Source organism: Sturnus vulgaris, chromosome Z (assembly GCF_052056855.1).
Source record: "Sturnus vulgaris isolate bStuVul1 chromosome Z, bStuVul1.hap1, whole genome shotgun sequence".
In the NCBI taxonomy this organism is placed as follows: Eukaryota; Metazoa; Chordata; class Aves; order Passeriformes; family Sturnidae; genus Sturnus; species Sturnus vulgaris.
Window position 1 is genome coordinate 33,240,105 of NC_142283.1, and position 24,837 is coordinate 33,264,941.

The window sequence follows — 24,837 nt, forward strand, 5'->3', positions numbered from 1 at the left end:
TTATCAGCACCCTGTTCTGACCAGCTGAGCCAACCTCCTTAACTATTGATTCAGGTATTTGCAAGACAGCAGTCTCTAGTAGTTGCAGGCAGGACTTTCTGTGTACACAAACCTGTGCAATCAGTTTCACCTAGCCAACAAAATCCAGGGAAAAGGAACAACCTTGATCATTTGGACAAATGCACACTTGCATCCACCTGTCTACCTGATCTCTACATTCCCTCCCATGATGTCCCTCAGAGGGCTGAAGGAGGTACCTATGAAAATAATACAATCCAAATAAGGTTTCAAGGAGCAAGGAACACAGGATCAAGATAGAAAATCCCTGTTTTCAATGACAGTAAGCGTTCCATGGAAAGTAGAAGAGAACAGCCTTGGGCAATACAGGGCACAGATGCATTGTCTTTTATGGCAATGAATCTACCCAGGAGAGGAAACACTCCAAGAGGCAAGATCAGATAGACCATAAACCTCTGAACCCAACCTACCTGTAGGACTGTTCCAGCACGAGGGTCTATCACACGTATCTTTTTGTCCCTGCAAGCAGTGGCAAGGAGACTGCCATCTGTGTTGAATGACATGGAGAGGACCACATCTTTGTGAGCGTCAAGAATCTTCACTGGCTTTGAAAGAACAGCATCCTTGATATCAAGGTTCCAGATCATTATCTGGAGCAAAAATAATAAAAAAAATCAGCCCTTTGCTGCCTCACACACCAGGCACTCTGTGTATTCTATTCATCTTTTCTCTACATGAATAGGTCTTACCATCATAAGTGATTGCTCTCCAGCACTTAAAATAATTCCTGATACTAACAGCAATGTATCAGTGTCAGCTAAGAATATCCAATATTTTAATTTCCTTTGCAATCACATTTTATACATAAAAGGAGACAATATCAGTGCAGATATATGCACTAGCACAAAGAAAAGTGAATGGGATTGCATGGTGTATCCAATTCAGTAAATGAGAAGTGCAGAGTAGACTGAAGTTCATCAGAAGACTGGAAAATTAGACAGTCGTTTCTAGCAATATCCTTTTGCCTTTGGGTCACCATGGAATTTCCTCCTAAAAAAAGCTTCCAAACTCTTTAGTACCATCTTACAGCTTGAAATTAAAACAAATTTCAAAACACTCAGCCAAACATGGTGTCCTAGGAGCACAGACCTACCTTGTAATCATAGCCAGAGCTGAAGAGAATGTTATCAGCCGTGGGATGCCATTCAATCAGACCAACTCTTCGAGCATGCCCAAGAAGTTCTTTCTTCGGAGTGGTAATGTTTCTTTTTAGCAACTGATTGGGGATGTCCCAGATTTTAACCTGAATGGCACAGTATGGGTCTTCGTGAGATTCCTGAGAAGGAGCTAATTTGGAATTTACCAATAGCTACTACCTGCCTTGCAATTACTATTCCCTTTGTAGTGAATAGGAATGCACCTGGCTTTTTTGAATGCCTGCCATTGTCATTTTTATCTTTACTTTTCTGTGGACCTGAAGACTCCTCTTTATGTTCTATCTTTAGACAGCAGTCCTATCAGGGTTTCTTTAAATTTGGCAATCCAACTGCTAGATCTGTCAGCAAAATTATGAAAAGTTATTCCCAAGAGGAAGAAGAATTGATATTGCAGACCTTGCCTCTTAACAAAGTTTGAGCAGGAGCCAGCAAATCTGAGTCCCAAAAGATATAATAATTCTATGATATTATAGCAGTGATTGATCCAAGCTCAATCCCTCTCCTGCTCTACTGGCCCTCTTCATCCTGGTCCTGCGGATCCATTCAGTGTCACCTGGCAGAAGAACTGAGAACTCCTCTGGCCAGGCGACAGCTGTAGAAATGTCTCACACACATTTCTACATCACATTTACATTTATTTCATCACTGTGCTAGTGCTGAACGTTTTGCAAATTTGTCAAAGTTCAGAGAACACCACGCAGGTGGCCTCAAAGCAGACACCCTGAGCAGAGACATGGGGCAGCACTGCACTGAAGCCACTCAGCACTGGGAGCATGCTGTCCTGCAACAGGCCCACCTACAGCTCTGGGTCTTTCTAGAAGGATGCTGCATGAAGACAAAAATGCGCTGTCCTCCTATGGTGGAAGAAAACAATAGAGGAAATCAGCAAGAGGGGCTGAACCTATGCAGGTATAAAAGGGGTCTTTCTCACACCAACCCTAGGAACACAAGTATTTAGGATGCTAACAGGTACTTCAGCTCAATGAAAATTATTATTCTTGTGTCATAATTTTTCTAGTTCTTAGCCTGAAGCAAAAATAAAATGCTCTTTGGAACACAGTTTGTGGAAATCAGCCACAGCTGCCCAAGTCTCCTGCTGTTTAGTTGATGAGGATAACTCCTTTCTATGACAAATAAGAAGCGGACTCAAATTCTGGGACCTCCTGGAAAACATCATAAGCACTCTTCTCAGTGTTTATCCCAATAAAGAATCAAGTCCACCAGAAACATAAAGACTATAGAGTCCAGCAGTATCCACATGAACTTCTACAGCAGTTAGAGAAAACATTACACTTTACATTCAGACCAACTGATTGTTTGCAGTTTTAACAGCTGTCACTAAAGAAATGGGGTTGAGAGAGTAGAAAAGGGAAAAACAGGTTGTGTTCATGCTGACAAGAACTGCCTAGAATGAGCCATCCACTCCTCATGCTGTTAAATGGTTGGTAATAAAAGCAGAGAAAAGCACCTCTGGAATCTCAGGCTGCATAAAATGGTAGAAATTGCCAGATCTTTGGCATGCAGAATAAGCAGGTCTTGGACTCAGGCCTGCAGGGCAAGCATGGACAATCCAAGCATGAACAAGCTGTCTACGCTACTACATCTTGAAGAAAGCCTGATAAAATGAAGAGAAAGGCAAAGAGTTGCCCCTCTAACCAGAGGGGAGCAGATCTTCAACAAGTTGAACTCTTCATGCCTGATGATTTGCCACCAAGAACAGAAGGGGTTAGAGGATAAGCTCAAACTCTCAGCCCCTAGCTATATGCATTGGCCTCAGTCCTTAGCCTGCCTGAAACAGCAGTGGAACTGGAACGTGGTGTTCAGAGAGAACTTACAATCCTTCCCATGCCCAAAAGTACCATTCTACATAACTCCAGCTATGCGCCACAAAAGATAGCTATAGTACTGCCAGATGAAAAATCGTCTGCACCTGGTGAGCTAACACAATGCCTATTCTTCAAAACCCACTGGCCTGTGGAACTGCACAATGCCTATTCTGTAAGAACTGGAAAGCAACCAGCCCAGTTGGGCCAACTTTTACCACTTGATCAGGCAGTCAAGTATGACTTTGGGAGTCACCGACCACCAGGGACAACCAAAGAGATTCCCAGGACAGAAGAACATATGTGTAAAAGGGAGAGAAAATATGTTACTGATTTGAGGGAAATTATTATTATATGTATGTTTGTTCGGGGAAGAATCAGTGACTATACATGTAAAATATAGTATCTAAACAGGAGTTTATTTTGTAGTCAGCATGCACAATATTTCAGAGGAGATATCCCATCATGCATCTGGCTGAATAAAGAATGTCTGCTTCTTAATGCTATGTTAATGTTAAGGAGTTTTTATTTCTACCGATTTTGGTAACAGTGGTACCACCAAGACAAGCTCCAGAAAGGCTGGTTAATGGTCAAGAAACCTCTGAGAAATGTGGGAAAAGTGAAATTTCCATAATCTACTCAGAAACTTGCAGCCTTCCTCAAAGGGAGACCCAGCCCAGTAAGCAATTAGATGCATCCTTGCATGCAAGTCTTACTTGCATTAGTGGCTTACTAATGCTCAGAAATGGGAGAGAACACCAGGCTTTTAACAACAGACTGGGACGAAGGCTTTTCCTCTCATGTCCAGCCCAATGGAACTGGTGGACACCTCTGTGACCCCCAAAAAACCTTTCTGAAGCTTCTCTTAAAACAGAGGAAATATTGCCATGAAGATGTCTCAACAGTATGTCCAATCTGAGCTCTCCAGAACAGGCCGGGTTAAAGTAAGATGCTGGCCCCACAGAACAAGTCCAAAACCAGACGTGAGACGAGGAGACAGTAGCACAGCAGATCTGAGTAGAGCTGGAAAGACAACAATCTGTTCAGTCTCTGGCTGCACTTCAACTACATAGCATGAAGGCACAGAGAAGATGAAGGCAAACTCTTTGAAGGTACACAAGGAGAGCATCAAGGCAATGGATGTTTATGGCAATATGGCAATACCTGGAGATCAGAGGCATTCCATTTTCCCTGGAAGGATACTCAACTACTGGAAGAAGGACCTAGTGAGGCCACAGGATCTGTAGCCTTCGAGATCTTCCCAGCTCATCTGAACAAGTCCTGGAGCAACCCAATTCCCAAGCAGGGATTGCAGGAAGTGACCTCCAAGGTCAAGCTATGAGGTATCAGGAAAGACAGTCACACTAATAAACACAGTCTGCTGTCCTTGCTACTTAGCAGGCAGAGAGGAGACGTCTCTACACCATGTCACGGTGCAGAGGATACCATTTCCTGGTGCTAGGATGAAGATGGGAGAGTAGTAAAAAGAGAGTAGAGTCAAAACAGACAGACTTCTTGGAATAACTTTTGTACTGAGACCAGTGACACACTCCATGTTTCCGTTCTTTAGTCTGAGGAATGATCCAGTGTGAAGTTTCTGGAGAAAACTGGAAAGGAAACCTGGGGATAGCACATCCAATTTTGCACCCCCCAGTGCAAGAAAATGCTGATAAACTTGTGCGTCCAGGGGAGGCCACCAGGATGATCAGGAGTCCGCAGCACTTTGCCCTGTGAGTAGAAACTGAGGGAGATGGGCTTGCTTAGCCTGGAGAGCTAGCTTCTGCGTAAATTGATCAAAGTCTACAATACTTACAAGACTACTGAGAAAATAGAGCCAGGCTCTGTCTTGAAATGCAGGGTATGAGGATAGGATACAGCAGTCATTAACTACACTGGAAGGAAAAAAATTCCCCATGGGAGGAGTGAAGAACAGGAACAAGTTGCCTAGAGAGGGAGCGAAAGAAACCACCCAACCTCCCTTTCAACACAAATTCTTCAGTGATTCTGTAGCTGCAGTGAGATGTTTTGAAGATTGTGTTCATTTCTCATATAAGAATCAAAAGAGCGACCGAGGCTGTGCTCTCTCCCACAAGGAAGCCATGCCATGCCATGCCATACTTCCTGCGACAGCAAGAAACCTGGCATACAGGCTGGAAGATAAAATATTTACCATCTGTTCAGAAACTGAAAGAAGCCTTAAAAAAAAAAAGCCAAAGGAGTATCCAAACAAAGACAAGTCACTAAACAGGAAATACAATTCAAAAAGCACATAATCAAGAGTGACTTTTCAGCAGAACTAAAATGGCAGAGCATGTGAACCAAGCCAGGGCTGGAGAAAATGACAGGAGAAACCTCCCTGATTCTCTACGGAAGAGTGAGAATAAACCCAGTGAGATCTCATGGGGATGTCTGGAAAAAAAGCAGGGTAGTTAGTCAGATGTCCTCGCTATCAAAGATGTCAACATCACACTGTTTACAAGACCTTTAGAAAGTGACCTTCCAGGAGGTACATATGAGCTAAATTGTCCCTTAAAAACATGACTTGAATCTTTCAATTGCTATAGTGTCTGCATCCTAACCATGCTAACTTCAGCCAAAGCACCCATTGCAGAACTGTAGGTTGCATATTCCTCACCACAACTGATCCAGCACTGACATTAGAGAGCAACTGAGTGCAGGAACAAGCTCACACTCGCTCTGCGGGGAATTAATCTGAAAGAGCTGGTCCAGATAATGCTGTGTTGAAGCTTTTATTCTGAAGTAAAGACAGAGTTTCAAAGAGATTAAACTTGAATAGCCATTCTGTTTTAAACTCATATTTCGTTTTATCACACAAACACGCCAAGAAAAGGAACAAGCCCCTACAAAACAGATCTTCCCTATGACATTGATTTGATATATCATCTGGAAGGCACCACACAGGTCCGAACTCAGGAGAAAGAAAAGAATCTTACTCTTACCTGACTTCTTAAGTAAGTATATGCATGCTTTCACATCTTATCCATGAGCATTTGGTTTCTTTTAACTTCATTCTCCAAAAAGCACATTAGCCAGGTACTAACACAGAGTACAAGGTGGTAAACTTACTGTGGCATCTTCTGAACACGAAGCTATTACAAAGTCATTGAATGGGTTCCACTTGATGTCCAGAACATTTCCTTTGTGCCCACATACTTTGGGATAATGTGGGTCAAGCTTTCCTGTCTGGAAAACAAAATATCATCAAACCTAAGGTGAGCCATGGAATTAAAGAACATTTTCAAGGCAGCTCCAGAAGAAACTTTTTTCTGCTTGTTTTTCTCCAAATGCCCTGGATACTCTCTGTAAGGGTTTTTGATGTCCCTGCTAATCAAGTTTTGATGATACCACTGTAAAGAAAGAGAAGACTGTCCAGGCCTTCCTCAGTACATGCTGCTGTGAAAAAATTTCTGGGCATGTCTACATGTGTATTAGAAGACAGTATTAGATTCAGACACCAAAATGTAACTTCATGGAGAAACATCTATGAATGAGATGAATCTTGTATATTTTTTTAAAGATTTCTTGATGGGGACAAATAACAGCAAACTGTCCTTCAGAAGACATTTTCTACAAGCAGGAAAAAAAATTGTTTAAGTTTTGGGTTTAGCAAGAGGGTATTTGTAACACAAATAACAAATTACAAAACTTTTCTTTCAGCAGGCTATCTATTTCTCTCTGATGGTGTTCAAGTCCAGCTATTCACCAGTATCAATCAACATTCTGGACTCCCAAAAAAAAAAAAACAAACAAACAAACCACGTTTAGGTAGCATCTGCACTGGTACAAATCCTGCACTAAGTGCCCTAAGGTGTATTGAGATCCTTGTGCCACATGGGGGCTGTGCTGCATTGAATAAACCCACACTGCCGGCATGGTCTCTGCTATAAAGTCGCGTCTGAATATTAAAATGGTAGAAGCGGTGGTGGTGATTTTATTAACATCGAAGCAACACTTGCTTCTCTCTGTAAGAAGAAGGAGCAGTATGGGGAGCCCCCTGAAGCACCGCAGGCATCAGTTACAGAGCCAAAATCAGTCACCTAAGAAGGGAGGCATGATGGCAAGCTGGTGGTGCTTACCAGCTTACTGCTTCCTATCTGGAAGAACTGTAGACCAAAATGATTGCAAATGTGTGCCCTCCTAGAAAGCAGACACTTCTTTAGATGCACTACTCCCTACCCCTCTCCACAGGTGGGCCTTGGGAGAACAGAGCTGAGGGGAATCACTGCTGTCCCTAATCATGCTGTGGATAGTATATAATTTTCCCAGCTTTTAAATTTTGGGGGGGGTTTTGCAGTTTTGAATACAGAACAGGACACAATGTGTAACTATTTTGGCTTCACTGGAAAGTTTGTTGCATAAACTGAGACTAACCTGCTTTAAACTGAGCATCCAAAGGGCTTTGAAATGTAAAAGACTCTGTTTTTTTAAACTACAGTCTAAAACAATTCCCTTTTATAACAGCGACAATGCAAAGAGATTTAGGAAGGCAGAAGAGAGATAAAAGGCCTTCAATAAGAAGCACTCCTCCACCCACAGTGTCCTTCACAGTGGCTTCAGAACTTGGTTTCAAGGTGACAACTAAAAGGGGTGGACAGCTAGATCCACAAGGATCCCTTGATCCTTAAGGGAACTCTGTCCCCTCCCAGAGCTAGTTGCCTGTCTGCTCTCCACTCCATTTTGGGAGACTCCCAGTCTGTCCTAAGCCCATTTTGCCTGACCCATCCTTCAAAGCTCTCTTACTCCACTTCCACTTTCCTAACGGGCTTTGGAAAAGGAGCCCTTGTTCTCCCGGCCACCAGTCTCACCTGCCCCACTGCAAGTCCAGGGACAGAGCAGGACTCACCACACATGAACCCCCCAAGAGCCAACAAACATACATGGCATAAAGCTAGAGCTGCTGGTCTCAGATGCACATCTGCATGTGTTAGTGAAGATCTTCATTGCTGGAGGAAAATTCATTTTACAGATCAAAAACTATTTCAGTAAGTAGATGTGTTGTCCTTCCATGAAGTGGTACCTGATTTCCACAGCTGCCTGCAAAGCTTGAAAAAGAGCAGTTTTTCAACCACACCCTTGCTAAAATTCTAGCATTTCTGAAAAGCTTGGAGCTCGCTGACAAAAATCACTTCTAGTAGAACATCTGTCAAAACTCTTACAGCAAGGTAGATGACTGTGAGATAGTCAGCCCCACCTCTACCCCTAAAGAGCACCAGCACAGCGCTCACATACGTGTCAGTTACCCAAGGCCAGAGGGGTCATCATCAGTTTCATTTTACAGTCCATGTTCCCAGAGGGAACGGAGGGGAGTTTGTGTCTAGGAGGTTTGCACAGTCACAGATGTCCTCCCTTTCACACCTGGTGCTGACACATTGAAAGACTGGAGATTGCAGACCTGGGCACAAACAATCTCCTGTTTCTTGGGACCTGTTCTCCCTCTCCTTTTGCTGCAGAGGAAGAGACAGACACAGTCTCAATTGAGTCTGGTCATCAGCAAAGGAAAAAGGCAGGACTTCATCTCTCAAAGGAAGGCAACAAAATTTCCCTCCCAGTCAAGATCTTTCCTTGGCATGCTCTGCATGCACGTCCCCAGCACATCTACACCCAGGCCACACTGTGGGAAAGCAGTTGATCTCTCAGTTACAGTCACTGAGCTCATGTCTCCTTGAACTTGCAAAATTTAGTCAGTCAGTCAGTCAGTCAGCCTGTCCCGGGCACCAGGCAGCCCCTGTGGCCAGAGCCCCTTCACCCTCCGTTGAGATGCGCTGCCCTTCCATCCAGCTGGTTTCAGTGGCACATATTTACCAGGATGTCACTGACACACCCTGCAACTGCAACAGACCATTTCCAAAGTGATGGCAAATATTCAACTAATTTCTGGTAAGGCTGAATGCAAAGGCCCACTGAAAGGATGGTATCTAGGGCAAAGAACTCGTGCTCTACATAACCCCCGCTGTCCCCAGCCCTACCTCACCCCCAGGCTCTCGGAGAAGACTGGTGGAGAAGGAAAGAAGTGCTATTTATTCAAAGAGAGATGAGAGAGCTTGGTGTCTATGACTCAGCAGCAGAGGAGTACAACAAAAAAGCAGTTAAACAGAGCAAAGCTGAGGCTTCATTCAAGGACATCCTTAGACAAGTAGCCCCTCTAGTAGTAACACATGCAGAATGAACTAAAGAAAGCATTGTAGGGAGGGACAAGAACAGCTCCTTGAACAGGTTGTTCATCCTCCTCAGCAAGTGCAACCCTCCTTGTCCTGGCTACTATCTCTCGCTTTGACCAAATGTGTGATATCCTGGCTCTTGGTCTCTTTCTCCACACTTTGTCACACTTGGGATGTGTCTGTTTCCCACGAATCCAGTCAAAAGTAACCACTGTCAGCTCTCCATTTTAAGAGGGCAATACTGTCCCAGACACGTCTCCAGAACAGGCTGTCTTTGATGCCATGGCAGCTAAGGGCACAAGCCAAGTGTCCAGTACACTGTCTGCCATGGCTTACCTTCTTCAGAGGGAGATAGCAGCCACAAAAAACACACCATCAGAAGCACAAGTCAAAAGTTTCTGCTTTGCACTAGATGGTACCACTTTGGAAGTGTATCACAGAAAAAGTAGCTGGTATGGCAGGTCCTGACTCAGGGAATCCCTTTCTTTGGGTGGCTGAGGCTGCTTTACCCCCCAGCATGGGTCAGGAACTGCTATTCAGAGAATAGCTATGTGAAACACCTAACTTCCCTGACACACAACAAAAGGTTAACCATCAAGGGACCAACTCCTCTCCATAGCTCCATTTTGAAGCCATTCATTCTTCCAAACTCATCAGCATCCAGAACAGAGAGCCCGGCATGTGAACTGCAGCACCATTTACATCTGCTGCTCACAGTCTGCTCCCTAGACTCCAGAATCCTCTTCACCAAACAAATCAAGAAAAGTTGCTCCTTAAACTTCTTCTCCTCACAGCTTTATGCATCTTGCACATTTGCCTTTTTTGCCAGACTGATTGAGGCCTGACGTGCAAAGCCTTTCCTCACATGAAAGTACTTTCATATTTTCATTGACATACTTTAATTATCCTTTTCTGTATCTTTTTAGTTCTACCATGCCTTTGATTTCTGCATGCAATATTTCAGAACTGGGTGGAGTATCTGAGCAGGTGTAAGAAGGAAAAATTACTACAAAGGCTAGCCAAGCTGAAAAGAGGTGAGAAGACAAAAATTAATAGTAAGCAGTGCAAGCACCTTCAGCTACTTTTGCCAGCACTTTGAGAGCTTGGTCCCACATCCCACAGTCAACAGCTGTCTGCCTACAGATGCAATTCTGTGATAAAGACAAATTCTTGAGCCTCAACAGACTGTCATTATGGGGGCAGAAGTGACTCAGTCAAGAAAAACAGGGTAGTGGTTAATTTTAGAAGGACAGTCTCTAAACAGCACCAGCATTGAAGGAATGAATTAACAAAGTCCAGAAGAGCCGGAAACTGTGCTAGGTTCTTCAAGCACAACCAGTTCACTTTCATCCTTAGCAAATATATATTGAAAAAGTGGCATTGCAATAACACCATCAATTAACTTTTAATTAAAGGCTGAACTTTTGCCTTTCATCTGTTCTGTCCTGATTCCAGAGAGATCATAATCTCATACTGAAGTTAATCCACATCAGTGCATGCCTAATTTTACTGAAGCAATAAACATCAGTCGGCCAGCTTCTCCCTCTCATCAGATCCTAAGTCATCAAAACTCATACACATGGTATTTGTTTCTGGAAGGGAAGTCTTCACAGCATCAATGCTTGAAGTTTAAGAGATTCATTGCCTGATAACTGTGTCTCCATTCTTTCACAAAGGAGACAGTAGAACAAAACATACCACATTCTCCTTTGGTCACAGCTGAATCCATACCGCTAAAGCATCTTTCTGGTTTTGTCCTCTGTATCCACTAAATACTTTTTAATTTGCTGTTTCTCCCAGGAGACAAACATCTGAACAGCACATTATGCTGATTATACAAGAAAGGCAAATCAGTTGTAAAATGAAGCAAGGTGTTGAAAATCTGCAAGCAGAAATGCAAGACATAAATATACACATGCCAGGAGTCACCTGCTAGGGCAACTAGGGCCTCTTCCATCATTTTGCAATTTGCATCATGAACTGAATATCCTCGGCGATCTAGCCACCTAGAAAGCCTGTCCCTCCTGCAGCCTCTTGATGTGCTCTGGAAAGCCAGCTCTCCTTGGGGAGCTCACCTGCTTGATGGGGATGACGAGGAAGGCGCCGCCGCCCGCGCACTCGGTGACCACGGCAATGAAGCTGGGGTTCACGGCACAGAAGTGGTTGTCGTGGACGTTGCGGGTGATGGGCACGCAGTCGTAGCACTTATCCTTGCCGGCAGCTTTGCCATACACGTGGCGGAACTTGGAGCTGCGGTACTGTGGGTGCCACGACATCTGCAGGGACAGAAACACAACGTCCCAAGGCATAAGGACAGGCCGTCCTGGCAAGGCTTGCAGAACCTCACTCCCCTCTCCCCACCACAGGCTCACCTTCCCTACCTGAGCTGCTCACACCAAGCCTCAGCCAGCAAGCTAAAGATGCAGTCTTCTCTGGTGTATACCCTTTGCCATAACCCTGTTGCACATCTCTGATGGAGAGAGGAGAGTGTGGGGAAGGAATGGCAGCTATCAGCATCACCAGCCAGCTGGGCTGTGCATGTGCCAGTAGTCCCTATCGCTGAGGCAGGGCCACATGGCAGCAAGTTTAAGAGGAGAAGAGTTCTGGTATGACAGAGCTCAGAAAGCATGAAAAATACAACATCTTGGATAAGCATGAAAGAGTGAGTGAAAAACTAATCTGGATACATGCTTTGTTTAGGTGGTTCAGGTGGTTTAGGACCAAAACTTATTCTAAATTTTGCTCACATGAAACGGAAAAAAGAAGTTTGACAGATCATAGGAATAGTTACAGTCACCTGTTGATATTTTTTCCACAGAAAATTATGTTCTGCTACAGCCCTCTGACAGACAGCATTTTAAATGGTGTTTACATGACACATAAAGCATCCTAAACACAAGAATCACAGAGAGCAGTGAGGCTTAATGGAGCTGATGCAACTGACTTCATAAAATCGTAAAGTTACAGAGTCATAAAATGGTTTGGGTTGGAAGGAACCTTGAAGACCTTTTAATTCCAACCCCCCTGACATGGGCAGGGGCACTTCGCACTAGACCAAGCTGCTGAAGTCCTTATCCAAACCAGCCTCAAACACTGCCAGAGATGGGGCATCCACAGCTTTTCTAGGCAACCTGTTCCAGTATCTCACCACCCTCACAGTAAAGAATATCTAATCCAAGTTTCCCTTCTTTTAGTTTGTGCGCATTAATCCTTGTCCTACCACTACACTTCCTGATGAAGAGTTATTCTCTACCTTCCCTGTAGAGCCCTTCAGATACTGGAAGATGGCTATGAGATTTCCCCGGCAGCCTTCTCTTCTCCAGGCTGAACAGGCTCAACTTTCTCAGTTTGTCTTCACAAGGGAGGTGCTCTAGTCCTTTCAACAACTTCATAGCCCTCCTCAGGACTCACTCCAGCAGTTCCAGGTCATTATTATGCTGGGGGCACCAAAACTGTATGCACTGTTCCAGGTGGGGTCTCACAAGAGCAGAGGAGTAGAACCATGTCCTTCAAGTGGCTATTTTTAAATAGGAAACTATCAGTGTTGGTCAGAAAATGCAATTAAGGCTATTAAATCCAGATCCCACAAGATTTAGAGAGCAAAAGGCATACAGTGAGTGTGGTGAGAAGATTCTGCTGCCCAGATGAAAAGAAATGCAGATCAGGCAGGAAGATAATGGGTGAAAGAGCACCTCACAAAACAGCTGGGAATATAGGCAAATACTGGCAGAGGGCATGGTTTTGCCCCATCATGACCTCTTTAATGTGCTTTTGGTGAACAGTATTATCAGTGATGCTGGACCAACAATACTCCAATTTGACAAGAAAACCCAACCAAGTAGCTTTTGAGCTACAGCAAGGCTTAGACTGCCTCTGACAGGCAGAGGTCTAAGCAATTCTAAACCAAAACGTCCATGTTGCTGGCATGGTATTGCAGCCTCTTGTAATGACTATCAAAGGCTAAGAAACTGGGCAGTAAAACTGGAGCTTTACAAGCTCTCATCAATACAAAGATCCACATAGTTCACATCCTGTGTCACACTGGAAGATTTGGACTGTACTAGGACTAACAGTACTAGGACTCAACTTGCATCCTATTTCCTGCCTCCTCCCAAATCTACTGACAGCTCAGAGCCAACTCCACCTTGGGCAAATACACATGCCTGTAACAGTCCTTGGCAGATCACCAGTTACTTTCATAGTCATCTTTTATAGTCATAGTCAACTGTGCCAAACAAAAATGAAGAAATCCAAGTTATTTGAAAAAGAAAACAGCAATCCTGCAAGCTGATCTACACAGGCAAAAAGCAAGCTGAGGTTATATGCAACTGGCTAGCTCCCAAAATAGCCCCAGAGGTGCAGTGTTCTCACACAATTTCATGCTCATTACAGTTTTAGTGGTTAGGTTTACTCACACCAGGAGGGGGGGGCAGAATCACTGCATTGTCCAGATGAAGCAGTATGCAGCAGTTGCTTCTTACAGCAGGACTATTTTCTTTCCAAAAGGAACTAAATTCCCTGGCTGCAAGGTAATTCTAGCCACACTGCTCTTGAGTTGGGAGAGAGTGTGTGGTCTGAAGTTTCAAGCCTCTTCTGGAGAAAGGAGTCACCAAGCACACAGGAGCAATTATTGAGAAAGTCAGGACTCTTCACCCAGAGAAGCTCAGAAGGATCTTATCAACGCACACCAATTCCTCAGAAGAGGTACTAGAGAAGACAGAATCAGACTCTCCTCAGCAGTGCCCAGCAACTGGACAAGAAACAATGGGTACAAACTGGAACTCAGAAAACCCCATTTATATGCAATGAAACACTTTTTCTCTGTGAAAGTTGTCCAACACTGGCACAGGTTGCCCATAACATTATGGAGTCTCCATCCTTGGACGTATGGTCCTGGGCAACTGAGCCTGCTTTGAGAAGAAGGGTTGGACTAGATGATCTCAAGGGATCACTTCCAACCTCAACTGTTCTGTAATCCCGTGATTTTAGGGCCTCTGGATCTCAGCCATGTGTATCTTGTACGGCCCTAAAAATGCCACTGCCAACACACCAAGATGCACACCCATACAGGCAGACTTTCAACCCAATAAATCTGAAGTGTGCCTTGCAGGCTCAGCTTTCTCACCTGTTCCTCTGATGGGAGGTGATGACAACACATTTCTTCCTCATTCATAAAAACTGCTGTTTGGATAGGCAACCACTTTAAAAAAAGTGCAAAGAGCAACTGGTATAAGGAATGGGGGGGAGAGGGGAGAAAGTGATGGAAAAATACCAATATTTTGTCAGTAAGACAGGATTGCTTTTACATTGCAAAAACTGGTACTATTATATCCAAATAATTAAAAGGCATATTTGTGCATTTTATAATGTCTGAAAATTAAATGCTCTCAGGGACCAAATGCTGGGACCTTGTGGTTTTCATTACCACCTCTCCCAGCAAAGAACATTAAGATCTTTTCCCGAAGCTGCAAAGAGTTCCTGGAGAAGGATACAAAGATCCCTACAAGCACTTCTCAGATCTCTGCTTACCAGGTTGGATACCAGCTTTTTCAGGCTGGACAGGGTTTCCAGACAGCTTCTGCCTATTGAAATGTGCAACCCTAGAACTGGAACTAGAACTATCTCCTGATTGAATATGTAGTACTTCACACAAAATAGAGTAAAGTACAGCCATTTGCTTCAGAATTCCTCACTGCTGGCATTAAGAGAGGAAGTAGCTCCTCTGCCTCAGTAAGCAGGGTAATACAACTACAAATGATATGGCAAGGACACACGGTTTAAAATTATTTTTCTAGCCTCTCACTGTAGGCATTCCTGGGTCTTGACTCTGAAAGAATGATGTAACATGGACTACTCTGATACGCAGATCTGACTGTGAGGAGAGTCTCAACTACAGAGCATGAAAGCTTGATGCAGCAAGTGCAGTCAGCAACAGGTCATGGAAGGAAGAGCAGAAGGGAATCAACCAAGAATCTGTTGCTTCGTTATCTTTTCTTTTTTTAAGACAGAGCTCAGCAGTTAAGTCTGAAATTATGAGATAAAAAAGCAAAGCCATAGCAAATCTCAGACTGGTGCTCAGAACAGGTGGGAATTTTCTTTCCGGCACCTGAAAGGGTGCCTAGAAAACCACTAAGGTATTTTGAAACGCTCAAGCACAGCCTACTCAGATCTTTGGTGCTTACCAAACATGACCATCAAAATGGTTGTGTGATCTCCAGAGAACATGCAAGTAAAGACTGAGACTCCAGTTCTGTCACTTGTCTTCAGAAATACAATGCAGTAGTACTGAAGGGACTTTGTTCTGCTTTAGTTCTCATTCTTTTACCTGGCTGTTTATGAAGTTAGCTTTTCGTGACTCACGTGCAAAACATGACTGCAAATGTCTTAGCTCTTGCCAAAGGAGTAATCTCCTAGAAGAGTTGTGAAGCCTAGGGATGTCTGCAGCACTTCAATATGTTCTTAGGAGAGCAATGCTGTGGTGTATTTACTACTCCTGAGGAAATGTCAGACCAAACAAACAGGCATATGCCTGTACTGAATATGACTGAACACGTGCTTCACCATAGGCCAGCATGTTCCCAATTTTCCTGTTGCATCCCACTTACCCCAGGATTACAGATTTGCCTGCACCATTGTATTGGTTTTTCATGGCCTGGTTTTGGTAACAAGGGACTAGAGGGGTGGCTTCTGTGAGAAGGTGCTGGAAGCTTCTTCCATGCCCAGCAGAGCCAATCCCTGATGGCTCCAGATAGATGTGCTGCTGGCCAAGGCTGGGCCAATTCAAAATGATGGTAACACTTGTGTGATAAGAGATTTAAGAACTCAAAACTAACAGGGCTTGTGCAGTTGTAAATGCATCAGAGAAGAGCGGAGTGAGAACATGAGAGAACAACAACTCTGCAGACACCAAGGTCAGTGGAGAAGGAGGGGCAGGAGGTGCTCCAGGCACTGCAGCCCCTGGTACAGCAGCTGTGCCCCTGCAGCCCATGGGGATCCATGGGGATGCAGAGACCCACCCACAGCCCTTGGGGGTCCACAGGGGATGCAGAGATTCACTTGCATCCCATGGAGGAGCCCCATGCTGGATGCCTGGAGGAGGCTGTGACACTGTGGGAGACCCATGGAGAGAGGTGCCCTGCTCCTAGGCTGGAGCAGCCTGTCCTTGGAGGACTGCACTCGATGGAAGAATGACCCACACCACAGCAGTTTGAGGGGACCTGGTGCCCATGAGATGGAGCCACATCAGAGAAGCTCATGGAGAACTGTCTCCCACGGGAGGGACCCCAGGGTGCAGCAGGAGAACAACTCCTCTCCCTAAGCACTGGGAGAGCCTCGAACTGACCATAATCCCCTTCCCTGTCTCCTCGTACTGCTGGGGAAGGAGGGAGAGGTGTGGGGAGGGTATTCTTAAGGATGTATTTTACTTCTCATTATCCTGCTCTGATTTTGTAAGTAATAAATTCACTTTGTATCTCTAAGTTGAGTCTGTTTTGCCCAAGATGTGATTTGATGAATGACCACTCCCCATTCCTTAATCTCAACCCAGGAACTCTTCATTAAATTTTCTTTCCTCTGTCCAGCTGCAGAGAGGAGGGAGTGAGCAGCTTTGGTGGGTGCCTGGCATCTGGCCTGGGTCAACCCACTACAACCATGCATGACATTTGTGAATTCTGGATGAATTTATCTTGGTCCTGGATAAAATAACCACATGTAAAAAGTGAAATATGTGGAGGAAACCCAGACATATAGTCGCTTAATCCAGATCAAACTGAGAGTACCCTCTACTCTGGCACCAGTGTTTTGTGAAAGACTCTCAGCAGCAGAGTCAGCCCCAATAGTGTAAAAACTCAAAACTTTGTCAACACTTTATTCTACCGTTTCTCATCTTTAATATCCTTAGTGTTTTTGATATCCCTGTCAGTGTCGGGAACAGACCAGGAAATTATTTTCCTTACATCCTGGGAAAGGCCTGAAAGAAGATTGATGGGCACCTTATCTCCTACAAATACCAGTTTTTGGGTGCGGCTCCACACTCCACTAGGAAGCATACAGTCCTGGACTGCCTGTGGTCTGGCACCTTCAGCCCCATCCCAAGCTGATTTCTCTTACTCTGAGCAGAGAATTAATGTGGGGGGAGGATGGGAATTATGAAAACACAAGCAAACAAACAAGCAAAAGACCACAACTACAACCAATCGCAAAACCTATCCCGAACCAAAAACCAGAACAAGGCACTTGAGTAGAATCAGATCATAAAAGGTATCTGATGTGGGTTAAAAAGAGCACAAATGATAGGGGTCACATCACATCTGGAAGGAGGGGAATTGAGTGTTTTGGCAGTAATGAGATCTCACTCTGCCCACCCAGAGAACCACAGCTGGGCAGTGTGACCATGTCACTCCAGGAAAAAAGTAGCTGTGAAGCAGAGCTCATTCCCCTGTGAACAGACATGCACATCTCCAGCTATGATGGCACCAGAAGACTTGGGAGTCAGGACTTCCATGCACCCCGCTGCTGGTTGCCAGGAAGGTGACTCATTTTCTACTTCCCAGCTGCACAGAGCAGGACTATCAGGGACTGGGCCCCCACTTGCCAAACGAGCCCAAAGGGCTCAGCATCGTGACTCTTTCAGAGCCAAGAATGCCTGCTGCCACCCATCCCGATTCAACAATGAGCTCAGTGTTGGTGACCATTCTTCACTGAGTTTATACAAGGGGAAAGGTTGAACAACCCCACCATTTACCAACCTGGATGTTCTCCATGTATTTTTTTTCCTTACAGGCATATTCCCTATTCTGAAAATATAAGCAAGAAATGAGGTAGACTGGCTTTGTGCTGAAGTTCCAAGTCATGGCATGAGCTGTCTGTATTTCCAGGAGAGAAGGAGCATGTAGCAAGTGTGCAGACAAGAGGATGTTGTATACCGCGTGCTCACGCTCCACTCCACTGGCCTGCACTGGGATTTCTGTTCAGCTTGTGCTTCGATCACCAGCAACATGAACATTAGACGACAGACCTCAGCTCTGGACACTGCTCTTGAGGACGTGCCAAAGAGTTAGAGGAGAATTCAGGGCAGAGTTGTATGGATCAGTGATCAGAGGTGTGAGATCTGCTAAGAAATTGTAAAAACATTGGGATGGAGATGAAGGAGGGAAGCCATGACAGTAGGCTTCAAACACGGAACAAGTTGGTACAAGGAGGATATAAATCATCTATTTTCAAAGTCTAAGGGAGACAAGACAGTGCGTTTTAACTGCATCAAAGAAGTTTCCAATTAGGCAGCAGCAAAACTTTTATCAGTCACAGGAGTGGGAGAGAGAATGGCATTAATCTCTCCTGGCATTTCCCAGGCAGATTCAATAAAAGCCTAGCAATGACAACAGAGCTACAGCTGCTCCTGATTTGGACAGAAAACAGACTCACAGAGATGGAAGAGAAATCAGATAATAATTTTAATTTCATATGCAATAAGTCTGCTATGTCCGGAGTGTGGCAGGGCTATACACCCACTCATCCTGGCTGCACTAACCCACTCAGAAGTGCACCCGGTATCGCCAGTTTAAGCAATTTTCAGTTGCAGTGCTTAATGCCAAAATTTCAATTTTTAACATAGAGGGAAAAAGCAGCTGAATCAGATACAGCTATTTGAGAACAATCTGCTTCATTATGGTACCAAGAGTTGAGTTGCAATTAAAGCTGTTTAGCAATTGGCCATGATTCCAACCATTAACTGGCCAGACTAGCTCCTTCCAAATACATCACTCTTCAGGGTTACTATTAAGAGTGGTATAATGGTAGATAAATGCTAAAAGTTCAATTTCAGTTTGTTTGATGCAGAGTTTGAGCTGAAACCATTTCCACTGCATTGTAACAACAAGAAGGCCCTATTTCCTCGAAATTAATCTCAGCAACTCTGTGAGACTGCAAAAAGGACTTGCTGAGGCACAAGACCACCCCATCCAAGATACAGACCTAAAGATAATGGTGAGCAAAAGGGGTGGCACTTTCAAAAGAAGAGATAACTGTAAAGGAAGGAAATAGATACAAAAAATAGTACAAAAACACCACCTGGAAAACTCACAGGAGATGAACAAGTCCAGTGGGCACAAGAAATTTCTGCTCTTGGCAAGGCCATGTGGCGCTCCTTCAGGAAGGTGTCTGAGGTCTCTGGCACCAGAAAGTTTTTCAAGCGAACCAGGCTGGAAATCAGCTCCTGTTTGCAGAGAGCTGTGCTTGGTGCCCAGAGTCGCCCTTGGCCCATCCCAACACCCATCTCCTGTGGGACCTGGCTCCAGACATGAACTACACCCTCTCTGCACCTGACCCACAGCAGGGTCCTGGCAACACCCAGCATCCATCCACCCAACACTCATCCATCAAGGCACAAGTCCTTGACCCCTTCTGGACTTCCCCAGGTCAGCACTTGTCACTTTGTCACTTATTCAAGGCTGTGAAGGGAGAAGGCTCACAGCTGACTCCAGGGACACAAATAAGCATTCTACTCCCATCACCTGTAAGATATTCAAAGCCTTTTTTACAAGTTTCATACAAACTAAGCCTGTGCAAGCGCAAGATCACTGCCTGTAGAGCATCACATTAGATGAGTCTTATGAGTCTCTCACAAGACTGTATTACAGTCTTGGAATGGAAGCAGGGCATAAAAAGGCTATGTGGATTGCAGAAGCAGCACTTAGTTAAGCCAATGCAGTATTTTTAGTCCAAATAACAGTTTGTGAATTCTAACAGAAAGCTCTCCAGCTCTGTCTTGCCTTCAAGTCAGCAACAGAGGGACAGACTGCCTTTCTCTGCCCTTGATCTCTGGATCATATGGGCCATTCACCCTTGTGGTTGTCTTGCAACTCAGAATATTCTGTGAAATCTCTGAAACTCTATTGCAGCGACCAAAGAACAGACAGAGCTCTTCAAGAGACTCTAACTGGCACAGCATCTCCTGAAGAGACAAACTTGTACCCTTTCCCCGTCCAAACCCACAATGATATGCTCACACTCCTTGGAACACCTGGGCTCAGAGCCTTCCAGTTCATTGTGCACAATGGTTTCATTGCACAGATCCATCATGTGCATGGTACATGCACCATGCTGAACAATTGTTTTCTGTTCTCTTCTGCTGCACACCTCTGAGCAGAGTGGAAACACGTGCCAATGAATGTTGGAAATGAATAATAATGGTCATGTTTGCTTCATGGTCCCCCAGCTTGGTGCAAGAAGTCTCCCTTCTCCTCAAGACCTGTTCTGCACATGGCCTGTGTTGTATTCCTGCATGAAAGCTGCCCTGGCACGGGGCAATGCAGGCTGAAATCCAGCCAAACCTCTGGAGACCTAGTCCCAGTGCACTCCTGGGGAAAGCAAGTAACATGACAGTCTACCAAAAAAACGTTTAAGTACTGTTTTCTACCGTTCATAGGCAGGTTTTCAAACTCTGCCTATACCTCTTACTTGCCATTCTGGAAAGCATTTCAGATGTTCAAGTGATCTAGCCTGACAAGTTGGACTTTCTTTCTCCTGTGTCCTTACTGCCAGGGAATCAAGAGAATTTAAAGTTCTGTAAGATTTTTCAGAGGTCTAAATCCCTTGAAAGTTAGAGGTAATTTGAAAAGCAGAGAGACTAACAGAGAAAAAAATACACTCTGTCCTCATTCCTTCTCTTGTATGCCGGGTCAAAAGACATAAAAAGAGGAGAAAAGAAGCAATGCAAATGCTACTAAGAGGTATTTTGAAAGTTACAATGAGCATTTCAATCTTAAATGCCATTAAAACTTCATTTCCCTTTCTACCTTCTCCTTCGGAATGCTAAACCTTTATTGCATTGCCTCTTCCCTTTCAGCCTAATAATTTTTAAGTGATGTTTCTATGGCCAGAAAAACCCACAAGGGCAGCCTTGCAAGTCTTTTGAGAGAGCTGTTTGCAAGCATCCAAGGAGAAGCCACAAGGAATTCAAACTTCCGACCTCATGCAAAATGCAGATGGCAAGTGGCACAAGCATATGCAGCTAGAAAACTCCTGAGAAGACACAAATCCTCTTCTCAGTCCTGTACCACTAGTCCATGAAATAAAATCTTTACCTGCACTCAGCTCCAAGTAATAAAATCAAATAGAAGTAAGAATCACTGTCATTCCTGGAATCTGCCTAGATCCATTATTTTCTCTGGTCCCCTCTCTCTTCCTTGAAATCATCCATCAGTTTTATCCATCTTATCCTTCTCCTGTTCTGCTAAAATCTCTCTCCTTCCCTCCACTCTCTCAATTCCATTCCTCCCCATCCAAAAATGAATAAGGTAACTTGATACCAAAAGGTAAGAAGAGTCACTCTGGGAGATTCAAAAAGCCCTTTCAGCCATCTTGTCTCTGCCAACGACAATTAGACAACGCTTACATCCAGATGACAAGAAAAAAATATACAGGAAGTCAGCTTCAGGACTGCCTCACACTGAACACTAAGCTATGTATTGGAAATAGGGGATACATTCCCATTGCCAGTACCCCAGGACTTGTTGAAAGGAAAGAGTTAAACACATCATTTTAAATAAGGCAATTAATATATCATTAAATACTGCTAGTTTTCTGCCTGAGAGCCAGCTACATGCACTGTAAATTTCATGACATGGCTCCGGAGCAAACTGTACAAGAGAGCTCCATGAAAAGTACTTCCCCTCTCCTCACTCTGCTGTTCCCACAATAGACTTATGTTGAAGCAGGAGGACATGTGCTACTTGCTCCCAAGCCAGGCTTCTGCATTCTTCACACAGGCACAGGATCCTGGTTTCAGTGTCTTTCTGCTTTAAGAAGACTGTTGTCCCCTCTCCTGATCAGAGGTGTGATTCTTCCTGCATCTTGCTTCCTGATGAATCTCGGCAGAGGAACATCTGCTAAGCAGGCTGCTCCAAAACTTTCTGCTCTCACCTAGCCAGCATCAGGGCACAGGGCACAGCTCTGATCAGGGAAGCAGTGCAGTGCAGTAAATATCTCACGCCAGGCAAGGTTAATGTGTTTTACACGTCCTGCAGGAAACATCTGTCACCTGCATGGGACACACCAGCAAGACTCACACACAGGCACCTTCACTGGGATACGGCTGCTTTCAGCAGCTAACTAATCTAAGACAACAAGATCCCAGGTCCACACAACTGGGACTGGGACAGTTTTGGCTAACACAAATACATCGCATAATTGTATTTACTCTGAATAATGCTATTAATGCTGCTTTCACAGGGCAAAGATCTCTCTCCTCAGGACCTGGCACTGCAACCTTGCCCCTGTGATTAAGCAAGAGCATTCAAAGAGACAGGCATTGAAAAAAACAGCGTGCAGAGGTACTTCTCACTTCCACACAGCTTTAAAACCTTCAACCTCACACTGCTCCAAGTGCATTTCTCACCCTTTCTTCTTGCCTGATGCAGAGAAAGGGCTGCTGGCTGCAATCCTGATAGGAGCACAGTGATCACAAAGCAAGCAAGCAATGAGAAAGGTATCTGTTTGTTGTGCTAGTCTGCAGGTGCCACTTTTTAGTGCAAGCAATCAGTGCAATTTTCCATCCCATGTGTCCTCATTTCTCAGCTATCATGGAAATGAAAAGGGCTTCATTAGAAACAGCAGAGTGGGAAACATTCATTCTTGCTAAGTCAAGTATTGTAGTAAAGTGTATTTTTCTTCAAGTAGCATGCACTCATCTCCAAAAGGTTTTGGAAGACAGGACAGACTCCACGTGTGAACATGGATCAGGTTCAGCCATGAGCAGTCAGCCCACTGGAGAACAGTCCAGTCATCATTTGTTCATCCCCACACCAATATTAGTCCCAGGTGATTTAACAGACCTCGTCCTCATCCCATTCTCCTCTTTTCCCTTTCATCTGAAGCAGCAGTAAGGGACAGCTTTATCACACATGCAAGTTAACTTTGTGGCTAAGAGAAAGTCCTCAGTGATATACCAGTATGGCTGCAGCTTTTTTCCAGCTGCACCTTGCAAACTCCCAGAAAGGAGACTCCCTCACTCTCCTGGTGCCCTGCACCAACTTCCTCAGGCGGACCTACCCTCACAGACTTCTGCCCACACTCTCCATGCATGACCTGGAGAACCAGCAGAGCAGGGAGTACTTTCAGGAGCACCTGCCTCTTGCTTCCAGAGAGGACTCGCCAGCAGCCAGAGGGAAGCCAGTGGGGCTGTACTTGTGACTCTCTTAATCACAGTTACTAATTACATGGGCGTACTCCAAAATACCAAGTCCTATGAACCACCAGGCAGGTGGAGAGGCATACCCTGGTATGCAGCCTGCAAAGAGACTAGAGGAGACCCCTCAAAACACCAAGGGAATTACTGCACTGCCAGGCTGGTAGAAGAGAGGGTGAAGCCTTCGACAAAACATCCTTTTGCTTCACTGCTCTGAGACAATCCTCATCACAATCTACTAGCAGCTCTTGCTTCCCTATGAAGAAGGTCTTCATCATAAAGGCAAATGCTCCTTTCTCCTGCTCGGTGACAACTTGTTTATAACAAGATCTTCCCATGAGAATGTACATCAAAATCAACAAATCAAGGCCAAGCCCTCAATACAGCCATCCAAACTTTGTGTTTAAAGGGTCATGCTGTCCCTTCTCATTTTAAGCAATCCTTTACTTGGTTGGGTAAGGCTGTGTGAAATACACTGCTGTCCCTATGAAGAAAATATCGCTAAGAATGGAGCTTGGAGACAAGCATGTAACAAATTATCTGTTCCAGCACCTGCCAATAGTTATTTCCTGGACCATCTTCCAGTTTTCTGGTACTGAAAAAGCTGCTCACTGGTGCATTAGGAAGATCCAAGTGTCACAGCAAACCTCCTCTTTTCAGCTCCTTTCTTAATGGAAATGTGAAACTTCTATCTTGCCCTGAGAAGGCAGAAGTATAAATACTAACTTTAACTCTGTTGTTCTCTGGGAGTAGTTCCAAGCACAAATGAGGAAGTTTGTTGCAAAGGAGCACTAGAAAAAGCAGCAGGAACACTGAAAAGACTGAGACATTGAACACCTTCTTCACATCAGTCTTTACTGCTAGGATCAGCCCAGGCACCCCAGAGCCCTGAGAGATCCAGCAAATCCAAAGCAAGAAAGACTGGTTTTTGTTGGAAGAAGATCAGGTCAGGGAACATTTAACCAGATATGGACAAGGGCCTGATGGAATAGACCCACAGGAGCTGAGGAAGCTGGCCCTTGTTGTTGCAAGGTCATTCCTGGTTTTCTTTGAAAGCTCATGGCAATGGGGTATCACTCCTGAGGACTGGAAGAATGTGTTACCCTTAGCTTCAAAAGAGCAAGACAGAGGATCTGGGGAACCACAGGCTGTTCAGCCTGAGCTTGATCAGAGAGTTAAATGTAAAAAGGAACTTTTGGACTCTGAGGGTGGTCACACACTCTGCCTGTCTCAGACATGTGCTGCTGGGAGAGACTGTGGAGTCTTAGAGACACTGAAAACCCAGCCAGACAACACCCTGAACCTGCTCTGACAGGGCAGCTGGACTAGGTGAACTCCAGAGGCACCTCCACCTTCAGCCATGCTGTGACCCTGTGAAATCTGCACTTGGATGAGGATCCTGAACAGGTACAGTG

General features: G+C 44.7%; 1 protein-coding gene across 3 annotated transcripts in view; it reads right to left on the reverse strand.

Annotated features, from left to right (window-relative positions):
• Positions 1-24,837, reverse strand: part of CORO2A (coronin 2A) — a 62,759-nt gene that overhangs the window by 17,758 nt on the left and 20,164 nt on the right. Inside the window, exons 1-5 of one of the 3 annotated variants that reach the window (XM_014888139.2) lie at positions 11,610-16,826; positions 11,313-11,513; positions 6,146-6,262; positions 1,172-1,321; positions 489-668 (exon numbers count right to left, since the gene is read on the reverse strand). In XM_014888139.2, the coding sequence (XP_014743625.2) occupies positions 489-668; positions 1,172-1,321; positions 6,146-6,262; positions 11,313-11,513 (648 nt within the window). In that variant the 5' untranslated portion in view covers positions 11,610-16,826. Of the gene's footprint in view, positions 1-488; positions 669-1,171; positions 1,322-6,145; positions 6,263-11,312; positions 16,829-24,837 lie in introns of those variants that run through there. The other 2 variants (XM_088155981.1, XM_088155980.1) reach the window with 2 other exon arrangements.